The following is a 27,644-nucleotide window of genomic DNA, read 5'->3' on the forward strand; positions in this document are numbered from 1 at the left end:
TTTGCAGCAAATAGTTATCAATAAAAGTTTTAGCTTTATGTTTTTTTTACACAACATTTTTATTTTAATTTATATATCAAATGCGAGCGAGGCTGGGATTTTTAGTTGAAAATTTTCACATCTTTTATTTAAAAAAATAATGCAAGGTAATACGTTGGTGGACCTAGCAAACGCCTGTCATACAAGTATTATCCTTTTCTATTTAAATTATAGTGTAGCTGTAATCATGATCCTTTTCCTATTCTGCACCTTACAGCATTCAATTGCTTTCACTTTCACAAAGGAGTTATTTGGGCCATCGAGTGACCTCTATTAGTCACTGATGTTACTTCAATGACGGTACTGCCCTGGCCTGGAAATTCACCATAGGTGTCCCGTGTTGGTTCGCTGTTCTTGTCCTGTGCTACACTGACACGTTTCAGCTCCTTGAAATCTTTTTCTCCTTCATACTTCATGGCAGCCATTACATTGGGTTCATCCCTTTCTCTCTCTCTCAATTAGACAGGTAGTTTTTTCCCCTAGGACCAGACTCCTCCTCTTCCATATCCTATATAACTGAGCACCTCCCCTCTGACCATAGTCTTTTTCCTGTCTCCTCTATCTGTAACAGGTAGTTAGGTTAGCTAGTCTAGGAGATAAATTCATATACCTGTCAGCGTGGGGATGGTGGTGCCTTACCCTATATATATCCGGGCCGGCGGCATGGATATTGCTCCAAAAGATTATGGGCTGGCGGCGCCTATAACCCTGAGAAAAGCATGCAGTGTACTGAGGTGCGGTATAAATGGTGCTTGGTTGGACTCACCGCGAATATACGTCTGTATAGCGGTGGCTGGACGCTCGTGGTGCGGTCCGGAGCGGAGGGAGAGGCAGCAGCAGCATGTCCGCGGTGTCACGGGTCCCGGCGTGTGTGTATAGCTGTTTAGAGCAGCAGACGCCGGGGGAAGTGACGCACGGCTTCCGGCGCTCGCACGCGTGTATGCGTTCCACGAGCGGCCGCGTGCGGGTCAAATACCGGAAGTGCCGGTATTTATAGCGCCTGGTCGGTGTAACAGGCGCTGCTGTTTTCTGACTCAGGGAAGTCAGTGCACAAGGTGTACAGAGCGCTACACATTATGGAGGATGCCTCTCCTAAACCGAATGTACCGCTGCCCAGGTAAGTCCTCTGTGAGGACTGGTTCTTTTACTTTTTGCTGAGGTTAGGAAAGTTAGTTAGTTCTTTCTCTTTTTTCATTTTAGTGTGCCTGTGATTGCAAAAAAGAAATCAGACAAGAAAAGATTGGATAAAATATGCCCTGAATGTGACAAGTCATTTATTGGGGAGGATGTGTTGTGTAGAAACTGTTTGCAGAAAAAAGAAACCGCTTCAGTATCTAACCAAATCGCTGAACTTAGAGATTGGATGGAAAAGAATTTTGTGTCAAAGAAGGAGTATTCTAGCAGCAAGAGGTCTAGGTCTCAGACCAGTTTAGACCTGGATGATGATGGTGGTTCAGTTGTTTTGGGTTCGGATGATAATGCTTCAGGTGGTTCTACTGCTGAGTCAGGGGAAATCACTGAGGAAGAGCGGCTATTTGATCTAGGTTTAGTAGAAGTGGTGTTAAAGAACCTCTACAAAACTCTTAATTACAAACAACCAGTAAAAACAGAGTTGGATACGTTGTTTTAGGACAGATCAAGGAAGGGCCGGTGCTTCCCGGTCCATAAAGTTTTTAAGGACATCTTAACCAAGGAATGGAGTAATGTAGATAATCGAGTGGGTTCCTTTAAAAGGGTCGAGAAGATGTTCCCTATTGAGGATGAGGACTTTTTAAAATGGAGTAACATCCCTAAAATAGATGCAGCGGTTTCCGAGGTTACCACTCGTACAACCATACCACTGGAGGACGTTGCGTCCTTAAAAGACCCTATGGAGAAAAAAAATGGAAAGTGCGTTAAAACGGTTACACATATCCACAGCGGTGACAATGAAGTCAGGTGTAGCCATAGCCTCTCTTTCCAGGGCATTGAGAATTTGGTGTGCAACATTGCAGGATGACCTGCAGGACAGAGCGTCTCGTGACCAGATGAGCAAAAGTCTGGCACAGATTCAGATGGCCGTAGACTACGTCTGTGAGGCGTTGTTAGATGTGTTGGATTTTTCTGCCAAGTCTCTAACATCAGGGGTGGTGGCCAGAAGGGCCCTTTGGCTAAAGTCTTGGGCGGCAGATTCGCACTCCAAGAATAAATTGGCAACACTTCCATACAAAGGATCCTTTCTATTCGGAAGTAAGCTTGACCTCATGATTCAAAGGATGTCGGGTGGCAAATCCGTAAGGTTGCCTCAAGACAAGAGAGGCAGATTTCAATCATACTCCAACAGGCAGTCATATAGACAAGCCAGATCTTACAGGCCAGGTAGGCCGTTTCGCGAGCGATATACTTCAGGTACAACGCGAGCATTTTTTCGCCAATACATCAAAAAGAGAGGCGAAAGTTCTGGCGCAAGTCAAAAACAGTGACGCCAGAGGCCCCATGGGGCAAGTTCCAGTAGCAGGAAGGCTGTTGGAGTTTGCTCATACAGTATATGGGTACAAAACATTACGGACAAATGGGTGTTAGAGATAGTAACACAAGGTTACCGTTTGGAGTTTCTTTCAAAGCCAAGGTTGGCAAAGTTTTTGAGTTCCAGAGTGCCTCTGCAGGAGTCAGAAAAAGAGGTTTTAAGATTGAGCTTGCAAGCTCTTATCGACACAAATGCGGTCGAAAAAGTCCCAGAGATAGAAAGGGGACTAGGCTATTACTCCCGTCTGTTTGTAATAAGCAAGGTATCAGGCGGGTTCAGAACTATTCTCGACTTGAGAAGTTTGAACGATCGCCTAAGAAAGAAAAAGTTCCACATGGAGACAACCAAATCAATTTTAATGGGGATCAGAAAAAACGATTACCTAGTGGCAATCGATCTGAAAGACGCGTATTTTCACATCCCAATCTTTCCAGGCGACAGAAGATATCTAAGATTTGCCATAGGAGACAGTAATTTTCAATTCACATGCCTGCCGTTCGGCCTCACCTCATCCCCCAGGGTCTTCACGAAGGTTCTGGTGGTTCTAATAGAAAGGTTAAGAAGACAGAAAATCTCTTTATGGGCGTATCTAGATGACATACTGATCGCAGCACGCTCCGTAGAAGAACGTGTAGTCGCACGAGATTACACCATCAAATTTCTTCAAGATCACGGGTGGATGGTCAATTACGAAAAGAGCAGACTCATTCCTTCCCAGAGCATTCAATTTCTAGGTATCCTGGTGGACATGGTGTCTTACCAAATATCCCTCTCAGAAAGAAGATGTGAAAAAATCCAGCAGTTGGTCACACTTATCGACAACGATCCTCGCATATCCCTAAGGACTGCAATGAGTTTACTGGGGATGATGGCCTCAGCAGTAGATGTAACTCCTTGGGCAAGGTGGAGGATGAGGCCACTTCAATGGTTCCTTCTAAGATTCTCCAGAAGCCATATGTCATTAGACCAGTTAATAAAAATCCCAAAGGCAGTAAGTTAATCTCTGGTGTGGTGGAGCCACGAACAGCTGAGAGAAAGGAAAAGGGCACTAGAAAGCCCGACGTTCGTAGTGATAACTACGGATGCCAGCGCCTCCGGTTGGGGAGCACACGGGTTAGGCAAATCATGCCAAGGAAGGTGGTCGTTGCTAGAAAAGAAATGGTCTTCAAATCACAGAGAATTGAGGGCAGTGTGGCAGGCGATGAAATTCTTCGCGGAAGACATCAAGGAAAGCCACCTTCGCGTGTTTTCAGACAACATCACAATGGTCTCTTATATCAACCGCCAAGGGGGTACAAGAAGTCGGGTGCTGCTAGATGAGGTGAAAAACATAATGTCTTGGGCCGAGGTAAACCTTCAGTCTATCTCGGCGTTGCTTATTCCAGGAGAGGAAAACCAGGTGGCAGACTTCTTGAGTCGCAGTACATTAGTTCCAGGCGAATGGGAACTAAAGCAATCAGTTTTCCAGCTATTAGTAGAACACTTCGGCATGCCAGAAATAGACCTCATGGCATCATCAGTCAACAAAAAAGTCCCTCGATTCTTTTCAAGGTACCAGACGAAGGGGTCATGCGGGATCGATGCCCTGTCACAGAAGTGGAACTATACCCTAGCTTACATATTCCCGCCCTTCTCCCTCGTGCACAGGGTACTCTGGAAGATCAGGACGGAAAAGTGTCAGGTCATAATAGTCCTACCATTCTGGCCCAGAAGGGCTTGGTTCCCGATGCTGGAGAGTATGGCAGTAGCAGAGCCTCTGTTTCTGCCAGTGTCACTGGATCTGCTGTCCCAGGGACCAGTCAAGTGCCAAGACCCTCAGAAGTTGTCATTGACGGCGTGGAAATTGAAAGGCAACAATTGAGAGGGAAGCATTTGTCACCAGAAGTGATTGAAATATTGCTTCAAGCTAGAAAGAAGGTGTCATCCGATATTTACTACAGAGTCTGGAGAATCTTTGCCAAATGGTCTAAAGGGAAGTTTCAGTTTCCTAAAGCAAACATATCGCATGTGTTACAGTTCCTATGTAATGGTTTCAGCAAGGGATTAGCAGGGTCTACCCTAAAAGTGCAAACATCAGCATTAAGTGTGCTATTGGATCGTAAGCTTGCTGATCATAGTCTGATAAGGAGATTCTTTCAGGCTATCAAGAGGATTCGCCCGAGAATTCGGTCTATGATTCCACAATGGGATCTTAATCTGGTCCTGAATGGTCTCATGTCAGCGCCATTTGAGCCATTGGATAGAGCGAACCTCAAATTCATGACTTGGAAGGTAGCCTTCCTGGTGGCGATCACCTCGGCTAGAAGGGTCGGAGAGCTCCAAGCATTGAGTATACAGGATCAATATCTTAAAATTTTTCCGGATAAAGTAGTCCTAAAGACTAAACATTCCTTTTTACCAAAAGTGGTATCATCTTTTCATTTGAATCAAGAGATCATATTACCATGTTTTTATCCGAATCCGGCGGATAAGAAAGAAGAAAGATTACACACGTTGGATGTGGTTAGAGCTATTAAAATTTATTTGGACAGGTCTGCAGTGTTCAGACAATCAGAAAATTTGTTTGTGATTCCACAAGGGGCGAAGAAAGGATTCGTGCCTGCAAAACAAACTATTTCGAGATGGCTTAAAGATGTAATTTCTTTTTCCTACAAGAAAGTAGGGCGTCTAGTCCCTGAAGGTATCAAAGCACACTCCACACGGGCAATGTCGGTGTCGTGGGCAAGAGAGGCAATTGTGTCAGCCAGAGAGATATGTCAGGCAGCCACATGGTCATCTTTACACACATTTTCTAAACACTACGCCCTGGATGTGGCGGAAGTGCGATTTGGAGGTGAAGTCCTGAGGCAAGCCTTGGCCTAAGGTATTGTGTACCCTCCCTACTGCTTTGGTACATCCCAATGTAATGGCTGCCATGAAGTATGAAGTAGAAAGCAAGGATTATACTTACGATAATACCTTTTCTTCGGAATACTTCATGGCAGCCTATATTTTTTAGCCCTCCCTGTTTCTGTTTTTTCCCTAGCATCTGGGCGGAGACATTCAAAAGACTATGTTCAGAGGGGAGGTGCTCAGTTATATAGGATATGGAAGAGGAGGAGTCTGGTCCTAGGGGAAAAAACTACCTGTCTAATTGAGAGAGAGAAAGGGATGAACCCAATGTAATGGCTGCCATGAAGTATTCCGAAGAAAAGGTATTATCGTAAGTATAATCCTTGCTTTCTAGGTGTATTGGGCCTAGTGACCTGTGTTTATATTTATTACAATAGCTGGTCTCCTATTGGTTGACCCATCTGGGAGAGTTTCCTTTACGATTAACACAAAAAAAGTAATTTAAATGATAAACCATTACATAAAAAAATCCATTTTAAGTATTTCAACTAGAAAAGGGCATCACTACCCTTGTACAATGTCCTTAGAGTGTTTAATAATAATAAGGAATAAATGTATAAAATTTGTATATTCTTATACATAATTGTTGTGATTGATTGTGGTAATGTTTGCATTCTAGCATCACCATGTAAATGATGGGAACATTGGGGTTATTCAGACCAGATCGCTACTCTGCTAATGTGCAGAGCCCTGTGATCAGATAGCTGCCGCCCCGCCACAGTGAAATCCTGCCCTGTGCAAGCCTGCAAAAGGCTTGTGAAAATATCTCAGGTCGGCGAATAGCTCCTCACAACTCACTCACCATAAAAAGATTTTTCCACTTGTGTGCAGCATGTGCATAACCCAGGACCTACTCGGCCGGTGCAATGGAAACAGCCTGATCGAAGCCAGAGCTGACGCCACACGCCCTCTGTGAAAAAGCTTGGGTACAGTTGCATATTACCTGACATTCCCAGAAAACATTGGGTTACCACTCCCAAATGCCAGCTTCATACCTATCAACATGTTAATGGATTGTGTTAAAAAAAAAAGACGCTAAATTTTATTGCTGGATAGCCCAGTGTATGTGCGCTATGTTCTGTATGCAAGCGCAGTCAATTGATGATCGTGTGTATTGCAAATTCGCAGCCCCATCGATCAGGTCTTTATCACTTCCAATATTCCTAGCATTTTATTTAGAATTTTTGGTTTTGCGCATTAGGCTAAAGGCTCCATACACTAGTATGGTTTGGCCCCTTTTCATACAATTTCATCTTATCGGGTGAAAAGTGCCGTATATTATTTACTTCTAGCCCAATGCCTGGTCCCATGCACATAAGATTGGATCCTGAGATCGCCATGGCTGCCACAAGGATACCTCATACCCTGGGGCAGTGAATGGCATTGCATACGATACATTGCATGCAAAAGGACAGTTGCAGAGGTTTCGCAGGTGAGGTGGAACACTATACCTGAGCTAAGCGTAGTTTCATAACCTCTCATGGCTCTATTTATTTAGACAATCACCATAATTTTCCACTTGTCTCTTCCATGCAGAATATATAAATCTGATTGTATGGATAGCATAAACATCGCGGCACAGGGATCAATAGGTCGCTACCAAACAGCAATATAAAAGTGTTTTACAATTTTAAATTCTCAAATTAACTGCTCATTTCACTTATTTAATTTGTTCCTGAAAACATACAAACCTGGATGGAATGTTAGTGCTTACACAATCATGTTTGTTAGTATATTATAGGTGCCTGTAACATTTTAGTAATCTGTAACACTACAACACTTCACTATAGACAGGATTTAACCACAAAGTGTGAATAAAAATCCAACATCAAAGATTGCCTTATTATGAATTGTTACTAAAACAAAACGGAGCAAGTAACTGCAAAACCCTGTTTCACTGGGTTATGGTATAGAAAATTGACTATGACTTGGTCGACAGCGACTAGTTAAATGCCTAAAAATAGATGGCAGCATCTAGATCAACCGTAACAGAAAATCAATACAAGGTTGACAGGAACGCGGTCGACAGTGAAAAGGCTGACACTAGTTTATCACAGGGTTTTTTGGGGTTACTATACTGTATATTCATATATCGACATGGACACCCTATATTTGTAGCAAGTCCCATCGCATGGCACGCTATGCTTCGGGCATGCACTATTTTATGCTCTGGATGGTAAAATATGAACAAGTCAATAAAAAAAAAAATATCATGAGATATTGTTTCAACCTTTTCAGTGTCGACCATGTACATTTCGACCCTTTGCTTGTGTCGACCTTCTGTCAATGTCGATATAATATATGCCGAATGTTTTTAGGCATCTTAATAGTCGCAGTCGACCATTAGTAATCAACCAAGTAATTGTCGATCTAGATATTACCTAACCGTCCTCCAGATACGGTTGCATTGTTGGTGGGGAAGACATAAACTTCCCTCTGGGTTTGTCAACTCCAGGACCCAGCTACACATGGTGGTTGGACTTGAGTTGTTCCCGGTTCATCACTATTCAATGTTATACCTTGTATATCATCCCCGAGCACCACTGTGCCCACTAATATGCAACTTAAAGCATGAAACGGTATCCTCAAGCCTTGGGTTAAGCCATTCACGCTACAGGTGACCTGGGTTGGGCCCAGGAATAACCCTGCTACAGAGCAAATGCACTGGAAAAACCTGGGTATTTAAGCTATTTGTGAAACGGGTATTACTACAGTTGCTTTGCTTTATTCCCAGGTAAGACTCAGACCAAAGAGTAAAACAATTCTATCTGCAAAGCTACAAAACCTTATACCCTGTTTCCACCTATATACTAGGTGTGACTCAAGATTGGGACCGTTCCAATCTGGGTCATTCTCAGAACTGAACCCACCACTGCTATGACCTAGATCAGTGGTAGCCAACCCTAGCCCTCGAGAGCTACCAACAGTTCACACTTCCAGACAACCTAGCTGCTGCACAGCTGCACTCATTAATCACTGACACATTTTAAAAGATACACAGATGGAGCTAATTAGCTCACTTGTGATTCTGTGAGGAGACCTGCAAAACATGCACTGTTGGTAGCTCTCGAGGACTAGGGTTGGCTACCCCAGACCTAGATTATTTCCAGGTTGGAGATGTTTACAATGCACATGGGTGCAGTAGTGCCAGGAGTCAGGCAGCGGCATTAGCCAAGGTTTTGGGCCCGCCTCATAATGTGAATAGCCCTGCCCCTTGTTCAATATCAGCACTAATGGGATATCAAGATATTAGTAGGGTGCTTGTTAGAAGGAGCTGTTTTGAACACAAGCAGCAATATATCTGGGGTGTCAAACCCTTAAACAATAATAAACAGAAAAAAGACGGTTGTGTCATCCTACTGTGGACCAACCATTAAGTATATACAACCTTTAAGAATATAATTGCAATTGGGACAACACTGCAGATGCTACCCACACATACCTGCTACTAACATTAGCAGATACAAATTGCACAAACTTGCTGTTAACTGGCACAAGGGAGATAGGTATCCTTCTGCAACCATACAGCATCCTACCATCTCACTGGAGGAAAGCCACCTCACCAGCACCACTAAGGTATCTTGCAATTACCCAAATAGCTATTTATGGAACTCTTATAAACTGGGACATATTTATTTCCATTATTGGACAATATACTGTAGGATCAGAAGTCATGATTGGTCCGCAGTAGGATCAAACGATCTGGGTGGAATAAAAGCTGTGGTTGGCACCTCTGCACCAATGAATTTCGCTGTGTCAAATACTGCTTTTTCAAGGTGTGACACATTTGTTTCCCTTATTGGAAAACATAGGATCAGAGGTCACAGGTGACTATAATATTTATAACAGGCTTGCCTACCCTCCCGGAATGGCTGGGAGCCTCCCGAAAATCGGGTCCTTCTCCTGGCCGCCTGGGAAGGTGGGCAAGTCTCCCGCTTTCTGGTGATAGCCCCCGCTTCCCCCCTTGACCACTGGTTTAATTACCGTAAATCGCAGGTCCGTGGTGAGGGGCGGGGCTTAAATGATGCACTTTGCAGCATTTTAAGCCCCGCCCCCTCACTGTGCCTGCGAATCACTGAGTTTTCCGGCATGGTGGGGGGGGGGGGGCGTGGTCCAAGTGATGTCAGCCTTGCCCCCGTCCCCCTGATGTGTTGCCTCTCTGAGCTTCTCCCGGGGAGGTGAATTCTAAAGTAGGCAAGTACTGTATGATTTATAATACATGCACATTTTTTTATTGTTATTTCTGCAGATAAAATATCAGCATGCTATTTTTAATCTCTGTAAAATATGTTTATTATTAAAAATATGTATTTTTACATTTATCAATGTTTAAATGTAAAAACCACCTTTTTTTTCTTAATATCAGTACTGCAGGAAGCAGTGTCACAATGGTTCTCTCTATCCTGTAAATAGGAGCTGGGTCGTATGACAAACTAACCTGGTTATACCGCCCCTTAGCCCTTGGGTCATTCCTGGGACCAAAGATATAAGCTAGCTCAGATGTATTCCAGGGTTACTGGACCTGTATTAACTCTTTTCCACTGAGCTATGACACAGGTTAACCTGGAAATAATAACCTGGGGTATAGCAGTAGTGGAAAGGGATATTATTCAGAAAATACTATAAAAATAATCCCTAAAAAATGGAAGTTGAGTGGCAGCTACTTTAATTAAAATGTTTTTTCAATGATTTCCATATTCTGATCACACTGTACCTACTTGAGCATAATAAAGTTTTATTGTTAAGATAAAAGTAGGACAAAAACAAGTGTAAGTGTGGCTGCATTTAAACGCTGCTAAACTTTTTTTTTTTTGTTTTTTAAGCTCATACCTTACCATGTTCAATTGTTTAATTATTTTCATCAGCATTATTATAATCACGAAATGTCATCTTGAGAAAATGGTAATCTAATCATTATTATATTTCAATGTCACCTTTGTCAACTCACGCTTAACTTTCATTAAACATGATTTCATCAATTCAGTAATTAGACATAATTTGTGATATGACCAGCAATTCTCCATAAGTAGTTTGCCCAAAAGGCCCAAGTGTTTTTCTACACACAAATTATTTAGCAACTGCAAAGCTAATGATAAATTGTAATCTGTTTTATTCCACTCTTCAAAAGTATTGTGTACAAAGTGGCTGTTCTACCTGCAATTAATTCTTTTGATTGAACAAATATGATTATTTCTTTTAATAAACAATTTTATATTCTAAAATTAACTGCAAAATAATAGCATTCAAAGACAAGTGATGAGAAAGTGTGGTTATTTTATTACTCATTATTTTAAATCCTATTTTATTTATCATAGTTTGAAAGGACCGTTCTCGCTCATTATTTTTATTTTATTTCTGATGAAAACATTATTATGTTATAAAATAATATTGCTATATTAAAGTAATAGACGATTCGATTTTTTGGAATGGGATAGCTCTCTTTATACCCCATTCAGATCGCATTTAGTTACTGGGTTCATGCTGTTTTATTGCTGGGTTAACCCAGTAATTGGTGCGATCTGAAATGGGTTACTGGATCCAGCAACCCGGCATTAGGAACTCTTCAACAGCCCCCGATGATGCTCTGCGGCTCTGCCCCACCCCTCCATGTTGTCAGCAAACTGGCATTACTGCCAGTTTGCTGAAGGGGCCAGAAAGCGCAAAATGCAGGGTTCGCATCTGAACTGTTTCAAAGTCCCGGTGCGACTGTGCAATGCGAAAGCAGTATCAGATGCAGGTGTACCACACATAAGAAATATCTAAAATGGAGTAATTATCTCCCTAGTCTTTGTATAATAAAGTGATTTCACAAGATTAGATTTCATCATTAGAATAATTCACAGATAAATGGCGTGAAAATGGCCCAGTGTCAACACTTTTTATGCATTTCATGGGATGGCTGTCTTCATCAGAAACGCTGCTTACTACATGCCACCCTTGAGTGATTACCTGGGACCTATACTCCATGAATTCTTAAAATGAGAATAATGATCCATAGTTATTACAAGATAGCTTTCAAAGCTTGTTCTTTCTGATGAAATGGGCAGCCATTCCGTAAACAACATAAATGTGCTGACACTGTGCTGTTTTCGTCCCATTTACCTGAGTGTTCTTCTTAATCATACTGTATAATCTTATTGAATCACTTTATTCTTAGCCAGATGTGCCGTTGGGGTTGTAAATGTTGAAGGGTCTATACTGAGAAGGAGAAAAGCTGTGACCAGTGCTGTGTGAATGTGGCCAGTCACAGGTGGGCATGTACACCCCTACACTATTACTGTCTCCTTGAATAAAAAATTGTGAGAAGACTAAAAATACACTCTTAATACTTATCATTTCTGGTCAACTGTGTGACAAGTGGCTGGCCATCATCATGCTGCTCTGATATGTGGATCCTTATAGTTGTAGCTCCATCTACCCCATTGTTAATCTGGCCCTGTCTTTATTATACAAAGACTGGAAAAATATTACTCCAATTTAGAAACTTCTTATGCCTGTGCCCGAGAGAGCAATCCCATTTCAATTTATTTCCTACTAATACTGCACATTTTTGGAGAGTACTTGTACCCATAGTAAATTGCCTTGTTGTTCTTTATTTCCACTGAGATTGGCGTCCTGGAGTAGGGACAATTGCCTGGTCATAAATGTGGATAAGACTAAGGAAATGATTGTGGACTAGGAGGTGCCACCAAGATACATATTGTCCACTAGTTCGGAATGGCCAAGAAGTTGAGGAAGTTGAGTCCTTTAAATTTTTGGCCATAAACATGTCAAAAAATCTTTCATGGAGTATGCATACAAACACTGTCCTGAAAAAAGCTCACCAGCATATGTTTTTCGTTCATCTGGTATGTGTAATAGAATTCTACTGAAGTTCTATTCCTGTATTATTGAAAGTGCTCTCACTTGTGGTGTTTTAGTATGGTTTGGTTCTTGCTCTGCCGCTGAGCGTAGATCTCTTCAGAGAGTGGTACCGGTGGCAAGTAGAATAATTGGGGATGCTCTACCAACAATCCATTATATATATGAAATTCGGCTCCTCTCAAAAGGGAAGAGCATTTTGAGGGATTCCTCGCATCCTAGTGGAGAGCTGTTCTCATTATTACCATCAAACAGGGGATATCGCTCCATTTTGTGTAGGACTAGTCATTTTTGAGACCGTTTTTTTCCACAGGCAATACGTATTTTAAATAATTAGTGGGAGTATTGGTTGTAATTTCGGTGATGAAGTACGGTTCTGTGTACCTGTGTTTTTCTTTTCTGTCTATGGTGTACTGTTTACATCTGAATTTGTGGTAAATTGAGTGAACCCGAATATACACCTACTGTGTACCCTTCCCCCTCCTCCCTAACACCCTAACTTTCCCTTTTTTTCTTTTCTGTTTATCCCTCCCCCCATCCTACCCCATATAGGATTGTATATGTTGATATATGTACAACTTTGAAAATCTTTCAATCAAACACTTAAGCAAAAAAAAAATAGCTTTAAAACTTCAACCTTTCTGTGCTGTCAAAAGAGACAAGTACTAAATCAGGAATTTTAATAGCTGTTATTTACAAACAAGATGTTTTACATCTCCAGGTTTGATGATGTCCTCAACCGTGCACACCATGACATCACAGAAGAGAAGGCTACAGAAGAGGAGGCAGTCCTGTGGTAAGTACTTCCTAAATGTTTTGAAGGTTTTTTGCCAAGAATGTTGTCTTATAGAGTGAGTCTATTGTAAAGCACTTTGAAGATGAAGAGGCTATTCAATGTTTGTGTTATTTCTGGAAATAACAGGATTTGAGTATTAAATCCTGCCTGTATTCGTCAGGAAAATGGCCAGGATTCGCATTTGCAGATCAGGCTCTCTGAAAAACCAAATCTGAATTTGTGTAAACGGACGATACATTTTAATATTAGTGGGGTTTCTGCATAAAAACACATGGATTTGCGGATCCACGTCTTTTCCTATTTTTGGATTGTTTCGGAAAATGGAAATTTTTTTTACAACATTGAGAGGATGGAATGCAAATTCCATCTATTCTTTATAAAAATGGCGGCTTTTTCACCATTTTGATGCAGATTGGCAACATGGAATACCCCCCTAAGACAGATCTTTGGCCTAAGCAACGGTGTCATTTATGTTTATGACTTAACATAGGGCTGTAGCATGACGAATATAGAAAGAGCTGTGCAAGGTTTAGGAACATTATGGATAAACTCTAGCAGGATCAACCAACCTATTTCGGAACAATTAACAAGCTGTATACCCAAGCCGTTAGAGTACTGACATTGATACACCAATCTAGGCTCCATTACTATGTACTGTTGGTTAATGAAGAACTCATTGTCCAGCTCAGACATAAAGGAAGATTTATCAAACCTTAGATAGAGATAAAGTACCAATCACTGTGAAATAACAGGTACCTTTTCTCCCTTAACTTCCTCACTCTCCAAGGACTGATACATTTCTCCCTAAATCCACCATTTGTCCTTTAATGAAAACTGCCCTTCATCCTGTCCACTTAAGTCTCTAGTCAAACATTTGCTAGTATACACAGCAATCCTAATACAGAGAAACTTCCTCATCGCAAATTACTTTGTAGCTTATCAATGTCATAACTACAGCTGGACACGCACTAGTCAAACCAGCATTCATACTGATGTGCAGGGTGATTACCTTTTCTGCCACACAAGGCATATATCAATGAGTAACAGAATAATCACTGGTCCATGCCTCATTAATATTCATTGCATCGAATGCTGAGGTCATGTGATTGGCCATGAAGCATTGCCATCATATGCAACACATGGGAGTTCAGAGTCAGTTGTGCACACTGCACAATATAGCTGCTTTATCATGCAAGTGTATATCCAGCTTCAGATGAATTGGGAACGTTCTGGGACTATGTTGAGCCCCTGGCTACTGAACAAAAGGACAGACAAGCTTGTTAAACCCTTTTCACAGTCATATGATATTTACAGAGTTCTCATGGGCAACAGTGTCTCGGCAAAATAAAACAGGTTTAGTATTTTGGTATTTGGGCCAAGTTACAGTACCAGATCACATGTAACCCAGCTACATGTGATTTGGTACCGCGAGCCGGGAGATAACCACACACACAGGACAACCACAGACAATTCTTTTTGAGGACACATCCAACTATATCAACACAATTTCCCAATTTCAAAAAAGGTATCGGAACGGTTGTGTCTAGATTAACTCATATAGCATGTTTGTTTGCGAAGATTTAAACAGATCATTTACAGCAGGCATGTCCAAACTGTGGCCCTCCCAGCTGAAACTACACATCCCAGCATGCCTTGCCATAGTTTTATCATTCCCTAATAGCAAAACTGTGGCAAGGCATGCTGGGACTTGTAGTTTCACAACAGCTGGAGGGCCATAGTTTGGACATGCCTGATTTATAGTATATGTCTCGTTTCACCTTCTTCTTGACATACCACAAAATTAGCATTTATGTTTAAGGATAATACAGAAATAATGTCATTCGAAAAGTGTATTTGTTTTTGTAATACACTGTGATCCTATTAAGACTTTTTTTAAACCTGGCATGCAAATTGCATTTAGGTAGCGATCAGTTTAATCAAAATGAAAACAGAAATAACTAAGGATGTTGATTTGAGACTGCATTTTCATTTCCAAAATGATACACAATAATTGCCAAGCGGGACAGGCATATTCAGAGAAAAGCGATGCATAAATGCTGACAGCTCTGGTGAATTTTCTTGTATAGAATGTCTTGAAGTAAATGCACAATGTTGACAGTCCCATCACTCAGACAAAAGCCCCAGCCAAAATGGATGCACGTGAGGAAGTGGCAGCACAATGTGACCTTATTAATATTTATACAATATGATAATTAGGCGAGAAGTGGGATACAGTTTATGTATTTGTAAACTCTTCAATTCAGCACTAAAATGTTTTTCAATTCACACATCATACGCTAATTAGCAAATATCTAATTAGTGTTAGAAGATTAATTGCTCGTGGGGTTTATTGAGGCTTTTGGATTGCAAGCACAAGAAAAAAAGAGTGGTATTTTAGTTAAAATGGCTAAGGTACGTACAGTAACTCCCAACATAATACGTTTAATTGATTTGTTTTCAGGACATTGAAAAAATAAATAAAATGCATGAACGTAATGGAATCATATGCCTGTGACAATGTTTGATAGCTCTAGGGCTACAAAGTTAACAGACATTCTCCCCTTTATAGAAATGACTACTCACATATATAGTGATTGGTATGAGACGCAGCACAGTCGTAGAGCATATTTCCTAGGCAACCATTTTCTTTGATTTTGCCTATAACTATGCTTCGGAGAACACAGTGGTTGCCTACATGTAGCCATGTCAACTGTCATTGTTTTGAATCCTCACACATTTTATGATATCTATCTCAGAAGCCTGTTTATTATGTAGTGGCTGATTTCTTTTTGACACAATCCTCATTTTTGTGGTGCATAGATTGCTCTATTTTCTCCTACTTTTTGTCAGCTTGTATCCATATTATATATACCTGGCTTCCTTTCAAATGTAATATTTATTTTTATTATTATATATGACATGCGGTAGTTTATTCGTTTATAATTGTGTTGACAATTGACAGCTCTCAAACTACCTTTTATAATGTACATAGTTTAGGGTGGCAAAAGACATCACAATTCCAAATGTATAGTATATTACCAGTTGATTCTGTTAGCATGAATCAACTAAAGGTTGAGTATCCCTTATCAGAATTGCTCGGGACCACAAGCATTTTGGATAATGGATTTGTTCGGTTTTTGAAATATTTTTTAGCATACGTTACAACTAGAGATGAGCGGGTTCGGATCCTAGAGATCCGAACCCCCACGGACTTACCTGATCCGAGGCCGGATCCCGGGAGTTCGATGGTCGCCGCCATTTTTCTTAGTTCAAAACGCGGCTGGACGTCATCTTCCTGCTGTCAGATTCTCGCAAGACCTGGGGATATATAGTTTCCGGCGGTCTGCGCCATTTTCAAACAGGCTGGTGATTTCAGACAGCACGGATGTGTCCGTGGTGTCTGCTGAGCTGAGCTGCTGGGGAAACATGCTGGGGCGATGAAATGTTGGGGGGGGGGGATGATTTATGCATAGGGGGCTGCTGCTAGTGCTACAGAGGGGGCTACATTATTTTAATTAAGCAAATTAAGTTTTAATGACTGCTGCCAGTGCACAGTATAAGTCCAGGGTGGCTGCATGTGTGCTGCATCAGTCCAGGGTGCCCGCATGTGTGCTGCATCAGTTCAGGGTGCCCACATTTGTACTGTATCCATCCAGGGGTGCCCACATGTGTGCTGTATTTGTCCAGGGGTGCCCACATTTGTGCTGTATCAGTCCATGGGTGCCCGCATGTGTACTGTATCCATTCAGGGGTGCCCACATGTGGGGTATTTGTCCAGGGGTGCCCACATGTGTGCTGTATCAGTTCAGGGGTGCCCGAATATGTACTGTATCCATCCAAGGGTGCCCATATGTGTACTGTATTTGTCCAGGGGTGCCCACATGTGTGCTGCATCAGTCCAGGGGTGCCCGCATGTGTGCCGTATAATTCTATGGGTGCCCCCTTGTGTCCTGTATCAGTCCAGGGGTGCCCGCATGTGTGCCATATAATTCCATGGGTGCCCCCATGTGTCCTGTATCAGTCCTGGGGTGCCCGCATATGTGCCGTATAATTCCAGGGGTGCCCCATGTGTCCCATATCAGACCAGGGAAGCTGCCCATTTTTTAATGAAAATAAAAATAAGGTGTTTTTTTTTTTTACTGCAAGGGCTGTTAAATGCGCTGTAGTCCAGGGGTAAGCCAAGAGTGCTGTATAATGCATGGGGTGTTGCTAAGTAAGGTGTGCTGCTCTTTTTTATAATTAAAAGAATACAAATTTTTATTTTTACTGCAGGAATTTGTCTGCCGTATAATTCCATGCCTGCCGCCATGTGTGCCGTATTAGTCCAGGGGTGCCGCCATCTGTGCCGTATAATTCCATACCCTCCAGCATCAGGAAGGTAGAAATCGGTACACATTCAAAAGGGGGCATGGCCATTGAAAATGGGCGTGGGGAAAAGGGGCGTGGCCCCTTTCCGAATGTGTACTAGGCTTTTCTCCCAAAAAAAACTAATGGGGGAAGACACCAGACTGGGGAGAGAATAACAGCTGGATGCCAGTTGGCATTCTAAACACATCCCATTAGGGATCCACATATGTACTGCAATGCACTCCCTCCCACTAATGCTGCATATACTGCACTCACCGGTGCCCCCACATGCACTAATCCCTTCCCCTCTGATGCCCCATACACATTCACTACACTCACCCCATCTACCTCAATGCCACTGCACCTCACTCACCCTCCCAGCTGAGCCTTTGGGTCTCCGGGCACTGCACACAGGACAGTTTGCCAGCCTCGTAGTACTCCTGCATCGAGCAGTCCTACGGCCGCTGCAGGGGGATGGAGTAGCTGAGGCCGCGGCCTGAGAGGCAGCATATCATGGCCAGCCCACAGCACAGCATCCGCAGCCCTCCGAGCCGGGACCTAGCAGAGAGCAACATCCCGGTCTCAATGGCCCCGGTTCCCGTCATACAGCCGGACCCAGACCCTTGAGCGGCGGGGGAGGGGAGAGAGAATGAGTAAAAACACAAGGCTGTGGGAGGAGGCAGCAACCGGCCGGGCTGGGGCAGAGAGTCGCACATGTGAGGGGACATGGTGCTGCTGTGTATCATGGCTACTTCCAGATTGTCATTGCACCACTGTGATTGGACGCAGTACAAGCCTCACTCTGTAGCCAGCACCTCTTTCCCGTCACCCACCTCCAATCAATCACACCACCACTTATGATTGGCTGCCCGGTCGCTGTGTACAGTAACCTCCGAGACGGATGCCCGCTCTCCAAAAACCGGTGCACTTTGATTTAGCCGGTACAGACTGTAAAAAAACGGTACTGTACCGGCTAAATCGGTACAGTTGGAGGGTATGTAATTCCATGTGTGCTGTATCAGGTCAGGGGTGCCACCATCTGTGCCGTATAATTCCTGGGGTAAGCCAAGTCTGCCGTATAATTCATGGGGTGCTGCCAAGTGTGCCGTATCAGTCCAGGGGTGGTGCTAAGTGTGCCATATCAGTCCAGGGGCGAGCCAAGTCTTCCAAATAATACCTGGGGTGAGCCAAGTCTGCCGTATAATTCATGGGGTGCTGCCAAGTGTGCTGTATTAGTCCAGGGGTGATGCTAGGTGTGCCGTATCAGACTAGGGGGGAATCTAAGTGTGCCATATCAGTCCAGGGGTGATGCTAAATGTGCTGTATCAGTCCAGGGGTAATTCTAGGTGTGCAGTATCAGCCTAGAGGGGATGCTAAGTGTGCCATATCAGTCTAGTGTTTGTGCCGCACACTTGTGTGGCTTATCATAGTTATCCAGCTACCTCTGTGCAACCTTTTGCCCTAAAAAAGGTGTGAGCTGTTCAGAATAGACTGGAAATGAGTGTAAATGAATGTTATTAAGGTTAATATAGCAAAGGAGCAAAAAATAAAAAAATAAAATTTTGCGATTTTAGCAGTTTTTATGCTTTTTTAACAAAAAATCAGAACCCAAAACCCAAAAAATCCAAACACAAAACACTTAGGAGGTGTTTTGCCAAAACCCATTAGAACCCAAAACCTCAAGGTAATCAGAACCCAAAACCCGAAAAGTGGCCGGTGCACATCTCTAGTTATAACATTGCGCCAGTTTGCGGGCATCCTGGTGACGTCACCAGTGCATCCGCGCACTCACATAATGCACCCCTGGGACCTGATATTCCGCTGAAGAGGATCTTGAAGCCCGCCATGGATGCTCTACACTATGGCCCTTATTCTAGTTGAATCGGACGGATGCGTATTTTGGACAGGCACTGAGTGTTTTTAGCCCCGCCTACCATACAGATCGCTCACACCGTCCGAATGTGGTAAGACGCTGAGCGAATGGACCGCGAGTGCATGTTTCATGCGAACACCTCCCCCATCTGTGGGAACCTCCCCCATTCTCTGATGGTCGCCGACCATCAAATGATGGACCAAGCGGTCAGGCAACACCGAGTGCTCCAGACCACTCGGACATTTTTCCGTATGAAAGCAGGGATATGGGCGGTCAGCTGACATCTGGCTATGTCAGATGTCCGCCCTCCACACGTGCGCCACAGCCGGATTACCATACATACGCCCATCGTTTTCATGGGAATGCATGCAATTTTGTAGTACTTCTATGTTGTTGCTAGTGCACTAATAGGTATTCATTGCAAACTGCTCGTCTTTTAACTTTCACAATATTAAGAGGTGTTATAATAGCATGCGATAATCTATTGTTAGGCATCTTGTTTTACCAAAACTGAATCTTATTCGCTTAACTACTATATGTGAATAAGATGCACAAGCAGACTCTGCTGATTACAATTATATGCAGCATGCCTATATTTTGTGTGCACCTGTGCCTATATCTCCATATGAAATGGAACATTATGTTGTTTACTAGGAAAATACTGTAGATTCTCGTATGTAGATAGCACACAGAATATTCCGCATTTCATTTAAATCAGCTGTCTGCTTGTGCATTCTGTTAACATCATTATGCAAATAAGATGCATAAAAGAAGCATGAAAAGATGCTCAGCACTACCGAATAATGCCATAGCATGATATGACAGGAAGAGATATTTAGCCGAGTGCTGTGCAAATGTTTTAGGCAGGCATTGAAGACATGCTGCAAATTAAACATGCTTTCAAATATAGTGTTAATAGTTTATTTGATCAAATAAATACAATTTTATAAACAAAATAGATGTAAATCAAATAAGTATTTAGTGTGACCACCCTTTGTCTTCAAAACAGCATCAATTCTTCTAGGTACACTAGCACAAATTTTTTGAAGACAATCGGCAGGGAGGTTGTTCCAAATAATTTGGAGAAGTAACCACAGATCTGTAGATGAAGGCTTTCTTGTTCTTCTTCTTAACACTGAAGATAGTTCTTAATGACATTGGCTGTAAGTTTAGAGATCATTGTCCTATTGAGCCAATCAGATGCCTCCCTGATGGTACTGCATAATGTATACGTACCGGCCTGTAATTTTCAGAAACATCCCCAAACATGTGAGGAACCTCCTCCATGCTTCACTGTTGCCTGCAGACATTGGTGTATCGATCTCCAGACCTGCTGCCAACAAAATGCCTTCTTTTACCACCAAATATTCAAAATTTTGACTAATCAGTCCAGACCGCCTGCTACCATTTTTCTGCAACTCCGTTCCTATATTTTCATTCAAAGTTGAGTCTCCTGACCTTGTTGCCATGTACAATTTATGGCTTTTTGGCCATAATTCTTTCATGAAGATCACTTCTGGGCAAATGTCTCTGACTCTGTCAATGATCCTTAGCGTTGTCCATTTCTTTGTGGTTCTTCAAAAGAACATAACATCATGAAACCGCTGAATGCCTTGATAACTTTGCCTGGGAGAGACATTGCTGATGCAGTGTAACTACCTTGTGTCTTATTGCTGTGCTCAGTCTTGCCATGGTGTATGACCTGTGTCATGAAATTGGCTTCCACAATTTCACCTTTGTAGTAGTTTGGTTGTTCCTCACCTAGTTTTAAGTCTCTTCACAGCTGTTTATTTTTCAGTTAATGATTGTGTTTCAACCTATATTTGAAAATGCTTCAACTGTTTGGTATGCTTGGTTAATTATACACCTGACTACAATCCTACAAACTCCCTGACTTTGTGCAAGGGTACCTAGAAAAACTCACCAATATTTGATTTTAGATTTGTCTTCTGTTCATTCGCTTTGCAGTTTGTTCAGTATACAGTAAGTATATATCCTTACATACTATAAAAGAAAGTCCCCGAAGTGCATCTGTCTTTCTGAACACGCTAACGTCAAAATATGAAATGAATCGGACAACTCTAACCTGTGCCCCAAGATGCTTAAAAAAAAAAACAAGAAAAAAGTCACGTCGTACCTTCAAATTAAATTTTACCCCAAATAAGGCACAGCCTACCCCAGGCCTAATTCACTATATCTCAAATAATTAAGTGTGGCTGCTTTACTGCCTGTGTAGGGCAGCTAAGTTTGTAGGTGTATATATTTTTAATTACCGGTAAGTCATTTTTATTGATTTTCAGAAAAACAAATATATACCCAAATATAAATGATATAAAGCTAGGCTTAAGGTGCCCATACATGTTACAGTTATTGTATACAATATCTAGTGCAAAAAGTATGTGCTGCACATACTTCCTACTAGATCTCATCTCATTTCATCGCAAAACCGAGATGCGATGAGATGCGATATTGTATACAATATTATATACAATAATTGTGATGTGTATGGGCACCATTATTTGTCATATATCAGAAACAGTATCATAGTAGTATTGAAAGTTATGAATAGAATAATGCTGTGTACACACGGGGGAGATAGGTGCTATAATCGCTGGGAATATGGTCGCAGGCGACCATATTGCCAGTGATTGGGAGTGTGCCCCGGCGATAAATCGCCGGGTGCGCGCTCCCGTTTTCTGCCCCATTGTAATCGCTGGTCGCAGGAGCTTGCTCCTGCGACCAGCTAATTACCTCTGCGGCACCCCCAGCAGAGGTTCGTTTTCAACAGCGACCATCTCTGGTCGCTTGTTGAAAAAGAGACACTGAGCAATATATTGCTCAGCAATATATTGCAAGCAATATATTGCTAGCAATATATCTCCCCCCGTGTGTACGCACCTTTTGAATATATGGCACAGATCTTTAGGTTTCAATATTTCTAAGACCTGTGTGCAGGCTCACTCTTTTGAAACACAAAAACAGAAAAAATGGTTATGCGCTATAGATCAGAAATCCTAATGGTGCTTCAAATTACTATCCTATATTCAAGCAGCAGTCTGACGTAGATACTCAACTACGCAAAGCAAAGCCAACCAAAAACACAGAGATAGACTGCCCTAGTATATGGATCTAAATTAATTATATTTGAATCAATAAACATATACAACCATAACAAAATTATCACAACAAAAGAAGAGCTAAAACAAGCAATACTGTATATCAAATACATGTAAATAATATTATAATAAAAATGTATGGTTTATATAAGTAATCCCATACCAACAGTAATGCCGGCATTAGTAAAATTGTTTGAAAGCTTTTTAACTTCTCATTTGGATGGTCAGTCTCCTATTATGGTCAGTATGTCACAGAGAATATGTTAGTGATTCTCATAGAAAAGAAAGTCCAAGATAATACTCAACTTTGTATTATTTTTTTGTAAGTACTCAGTCAATGGTTAAAATGTCCGTCCTGCGCAGTACTGGCCTTATTATGGATTACCCCTTTGCAGATTGTCTGGATGCATGCAGCTCCTTTCTAAGTGTCCACCTGTCTCCTTGTATGAGAAGCAGCTCCTGGATGGTTAGCACTGTCATTCTGCCTATTTTATGGAGAACAATCTCTATACTGAGGGATGGCAGTGTGGATATAAATAAAGATGGTCCTGGTACCAGTGTTCTGACACGTTTCTCCGCCTAGGTAGGTCAGCAGCTTCCTCTGAGGACATATTATACAAACATAACATTTAAAAAAATAACATTTTAAAAGACATCACATTACAGAAAATGCAAAAGATAAAACACGTACAATTTGGTTGATATATAATCAGAAAAAGAGCTGAAAGACATACACAAAATAATCACATGAATATATTCCATGCAATCCATTCATTAAGGCTGTTCTGGGCTACCTTATTTAATTTAAATATCCAAGACGCTTCTAGGCGTAACAACCTCTTCAAGCAATCTCCTCCCCCATTTGAGCCTGGAATGTTACCAATTATGTAATTTTTACAGGAAGTAAGTTTATGGTTAAATTCCCTAAAATGGGCTGCTACAGGTTGGTTCATGCATTTACCAGACAAGGCTGCTTTAATAGCAGATCTGTGTAAAGCCAATCTCTCTTTACATTTTTTTGATGTCATGCCTACATAATGTAACCCGCAAGGGTACACAGAAGCGCACGCAGGGGGGGTTTCTGAGTACACAGAAACCCCCCAGGAGTCTAAGGACCCTAGGTTGAAAGCTGAGGGTCCCCTCTTTCCACTGGTACAAGAATTTTAAAAATCGGCCCTTGGGAACCAGAGATATCTGACTTCAAAGCAGTGGTCCCAATCCAAGCCTGTTAATTGCTTTTTCCAGTCAGATATTTCAGGTCCTTTGATGGACACTAGTAGCTTGTCTCTACTGTTCCCAGAAGGTATCAGCCTTCCAGCAGCTGGTTTCTACTCCAGCTACACACACCTGGTATGTAGTTTTATATGCTCATTGGCAGATTGCTCGGCCTCCTAAACTCTGATCCCCTAGTTCCCAACACCATTTGGTAGATGGGATTCGCTAGATTTTAATCCCATTAAAATCTAAGAAATCTATTTCAGGGAACTGGAGATATCTGCAGTCAAGCAAGCTGTCTTCCCACCAGAAAATTATGAATAATAAGCCCACTCCACTACACACCCCTCCTCTGCATATTAAACATCCTCTACCACCCTGGAAGTTATGTATCGGGGCCCCTTCATTCAGCCCAATGCACCCTTCTCCCACCCCATCTCCCACCATCTGTGCAGTAAAGGGGTAATTAGTGGAAATTACTGATCCAGGCCCTACATTATAATCACCCTACCACCCGCGGGACATCAAAGCTTTCCCCACCCCTACCGCTGGAGGATCGGTGGGGCGCCAATACATTGCTATGCCCAGGGGTCTACACTGCTGTTGACGCCCCTGTATGTATATATATATGTATGTATATATATGTATGTATGTGTATATATATATATATATATATATATATATATATATATATATATATATATATATATATATATATATATATATATATATATATATATATATATTTTTTTTTTTATTATTATTATTATTATTTATATACATTTGGTCTATCTATAATACTTTAACTGACCCGGCATATACTGGGTCATATAAGTGTCCATCTCCGTGCTTTGCTCCGCCCCTCTGGAAACCCCCTTCTGAAAATCCTGCGTTTGCCCCTGGTACATTATTATGTAGACAACATATTTTGTTTTGCATGATAACATATGTCTGCTTTATAATAAGTAGATGAATAGGGCTTTTTAAAACTGCCACCAGTGATCAAAAACCTGCCTGGCCAACTCGCACTTTTTTTAAAGTAACAAACATTTAAAAGGCATGGTTTTGCCTTGTAAAAGATTGCTGCTTTAAAAAAAACATCAGAGTTCAGATGGGAACCCGCAACGTCATTATATCCGTCCCTTTGGGGCTGATTCTACGTCAGATTTAAAAACCAGATTTACTAACATATGTTAATGCGAATTGCCATATGGCTCATGCAGACTTCCATGTGCCACTATGCCTAGTGGTCATTCTAGCACCCGCCAACTTTGAAAACCCATGCCTGGGGTGTCGCTCTATGCCAGGGCTGGGCAACACCGGCCCTCCAGATGTTGATGAACTACACATCCCAGCATGCCTTGCATCAGTTTCAGCATGGCCACATAGCAAAACTAATGCAAAGCATCCTGGGATGTGTAGTTCATTAACATCTGGAGGGCCGGTGTTGCCCAGCCCTGCTCTATGCTGTGGTGTTTCTAGCACAGGTCTGGTTTGCATATCAGTGCTGATATACAGACCACATTTTGCTAGAAACACCACAGCAGACAGGGACACCCCAGGCAGGGAAGAGGAACTGCATGGGTTTTCAAAGTTGGCGGGTGCTAGAATGAACACTATATACCCACTATCTTTTTCCAACAGCTGTGATAATTAACATTTCTATTACCACCTGTCCAAGTTAAGCATAATATGACATGGGTGGAACAGTTCCATGCAGTCATGGGAGACATTTGCCAAAAAACACAAATGCATATATTGGCATGCGCACTGTGCTAGATCTTCCTATTTATACAACGCTTAAGCGCTGTGTCCTACTGAGAATCAGGCCTGTTGTGCATTTAGATGTCTTGTGCCCTTGAGCATCCTGCCTGTAAGGATTAAAGCTGATGCATGTATTATTTGTGTCTCTAACACATTGTACAATTAGGCATATAGCAATTTATGTTGCACAGAAACAAGAATAAATATTCAGGAGATGAGAGAATTCCTGCTGCATTCTATGCTATGGAACCGGTATATGCGCATAAAGCATGTACGTCATTCAGTCCGCTGAGAAATAGCATATTATTGATAAAACTAACACGATATGCGTTACAGTAATAGCTGAGGAATCCCTGGCTTGTCACACAGTACTATATATAGTGCATCTGTACACGTAGGCTGCCATCTTAAACTGGGTCATTTCACTATCACAACGGTGCATGGCTGAGTGAGTTATTTATCTTAAAGTTTAACATTGTGTACAGGGCCTGGAATGACACCTTGGAGAATGGCTTAACTTTTCTTCTTAGGAAAAATGTATTGGGTGACTGGAAGATAAATACCTTTCCTTTCACATTATATGTATTATTTCTAGTAAAAGAGATATATGGGGGGACGTTTATGAACAGCTGAGTCAATTTTTATAGTATCCAAGGTTTCTATTTTTAACCATTAGAAAGAATATACTGGTAAGTGACATCTGTCCCACAATGCTGCAGGCCTAAGGAGTAACTCTATTAGAAGCCTACTTTCTAATTCCATTCATTATTTCAGGGTTCCATTTTTCAGTATTCCACATCTCTGCTCCAATCTGTCTTATTCTATAGGTAGAGACCTTCTTGACCTCACATAATTTGACCCATTAATTACCAGCCCAAAAAAAGAAAATCTAGCTAGTGACTGGGTATTGGAATCATCAATATTGCAGTGATCGGAAATGCAAAGGTTGTTTTTTTTTCAGAGACTGAAAGGTTTGTCTGAAAGGGCTTAGGTGTACCATTACATAAAACAGCAATGCTATTGTTATCTCACTTAGTTTAGCCGGGCAGCTAATGAATTAAGCAGATTTAGCATTTAGTATAGCACTCTTGACTGATCAGAGTCACATGCAAGTTGGACATAGGTCTTATTTAATGCATACACTACCAAGACTCATATTATAGGCAGTGTCACAGTATCTTACATCCTATGTACTGTAAGGTCCCTGTGTGCATCAATCAAAATACTTCTCTTCCCAACATGTCCACATAAACCATCCTTCATATTGTTGCAACTTTAATCACCATATACAATCAATGAGCATATACACGTACTCCGGCCATTCAACACCTATTCAGACCTTTAACCTTTAGGTTCTAGGAAAATTAGGAACCACACGATTATGTTTTTGTTTATTTTTCACGATTTGAAATCATTATTTATCCAATCTGAAATCATTATGTATCCAATATTTCCAGTATATGAAATATTCTTTATATGAATTTATATAATTTTATATATATATATATATATATATATATATATATATATATATATATATATATATATATATATATATATATATATATATATATATATATATACATACATATATATATATATATATATATATATATATACATTCTTTTTTATCCAGGATGGGTCCTTCTACCCAGAATGAGCACATGAATTTCATATACTTGGACCACAGAAGTTTTTTTAGTGGGACCATTATTCTTCACAGAACATTTTATGATAATCATATGACACACTGTTCCCTTCCTTGATGCGCCAAATTGAGATATGTTTTTGAACGTCATACATACCCTATGATATATGGCAATGATGGATGGTAACCATCTTTTCATATTCCCAAGAATTATACTTTGAATTAAGATCTCTTTTTCCTCATGTTATGCGTTACTAGTTTGTCTTTTTGCCCCCTTTTCAGTATCATTTAAAATAGTTATCTGCTGTTCCGTATAAGTACTAAATTTGACAAACCATTGCCAATTTTATTATCAGAATCACATTACTCCATGTAATTTATGTGTGTGTGATGTTCCTCAATAATAACATAAAATGGGCACATTGGGACCTATTACAGCACAGTAACACATTCCTCCATCCTTGTGTGTAAGGGGATGTGTGTTTAAATATATCACACATACCCCGTAACACACAGGGAGAATGAGTGAAAACTGTGCTTTTTTTTGCAGTTCTTTTCTTAATCTGTACTATGACATTATAAGAATA

General features: G+C 41.3%; 1 protein-coding gene across 10 annotated transcripts in view; it reads left to right on the top strand.

Moving 5' to 3' along the window:
- The window catches only part of TENM2 (teneurin transmembrane protein 2), a 2,252,147-nt gene that overhangs the window by 1,134,064 nt on the left and 1,090,439 nt on the right, over window positions 1-27,644 (top strand). For all 10 annotated transcript variants that reach the window (XM_083181867.1, XM_083181872.1, XM_083181875.1 and 7 more), the window contains one exon: window positions 13,020-13,094. In XM_083181867.1, the coding sequence (XP_083037993.1) occupies window positions 13,020-13,094 (75 nt within the window). The remainder of the gene's footprint in view (window positions 1-13,019; window positions 13,095-27,644) is intronic.

The sequence above is a fragment of the Crinia signifera genome, chromosome 4, assembly GCF_055691185.1.
Source record: "Crinia signifera chromosome 4, ASM5569118v1, whole genome shotgun sequence".
NCBI classification, from domain to species: domain Eukaryota; kingdom Metazoa; phylum Chordata; class Amphibia; order Anura; family Myobatrachidae; genus Crinia; species Crinia signifera.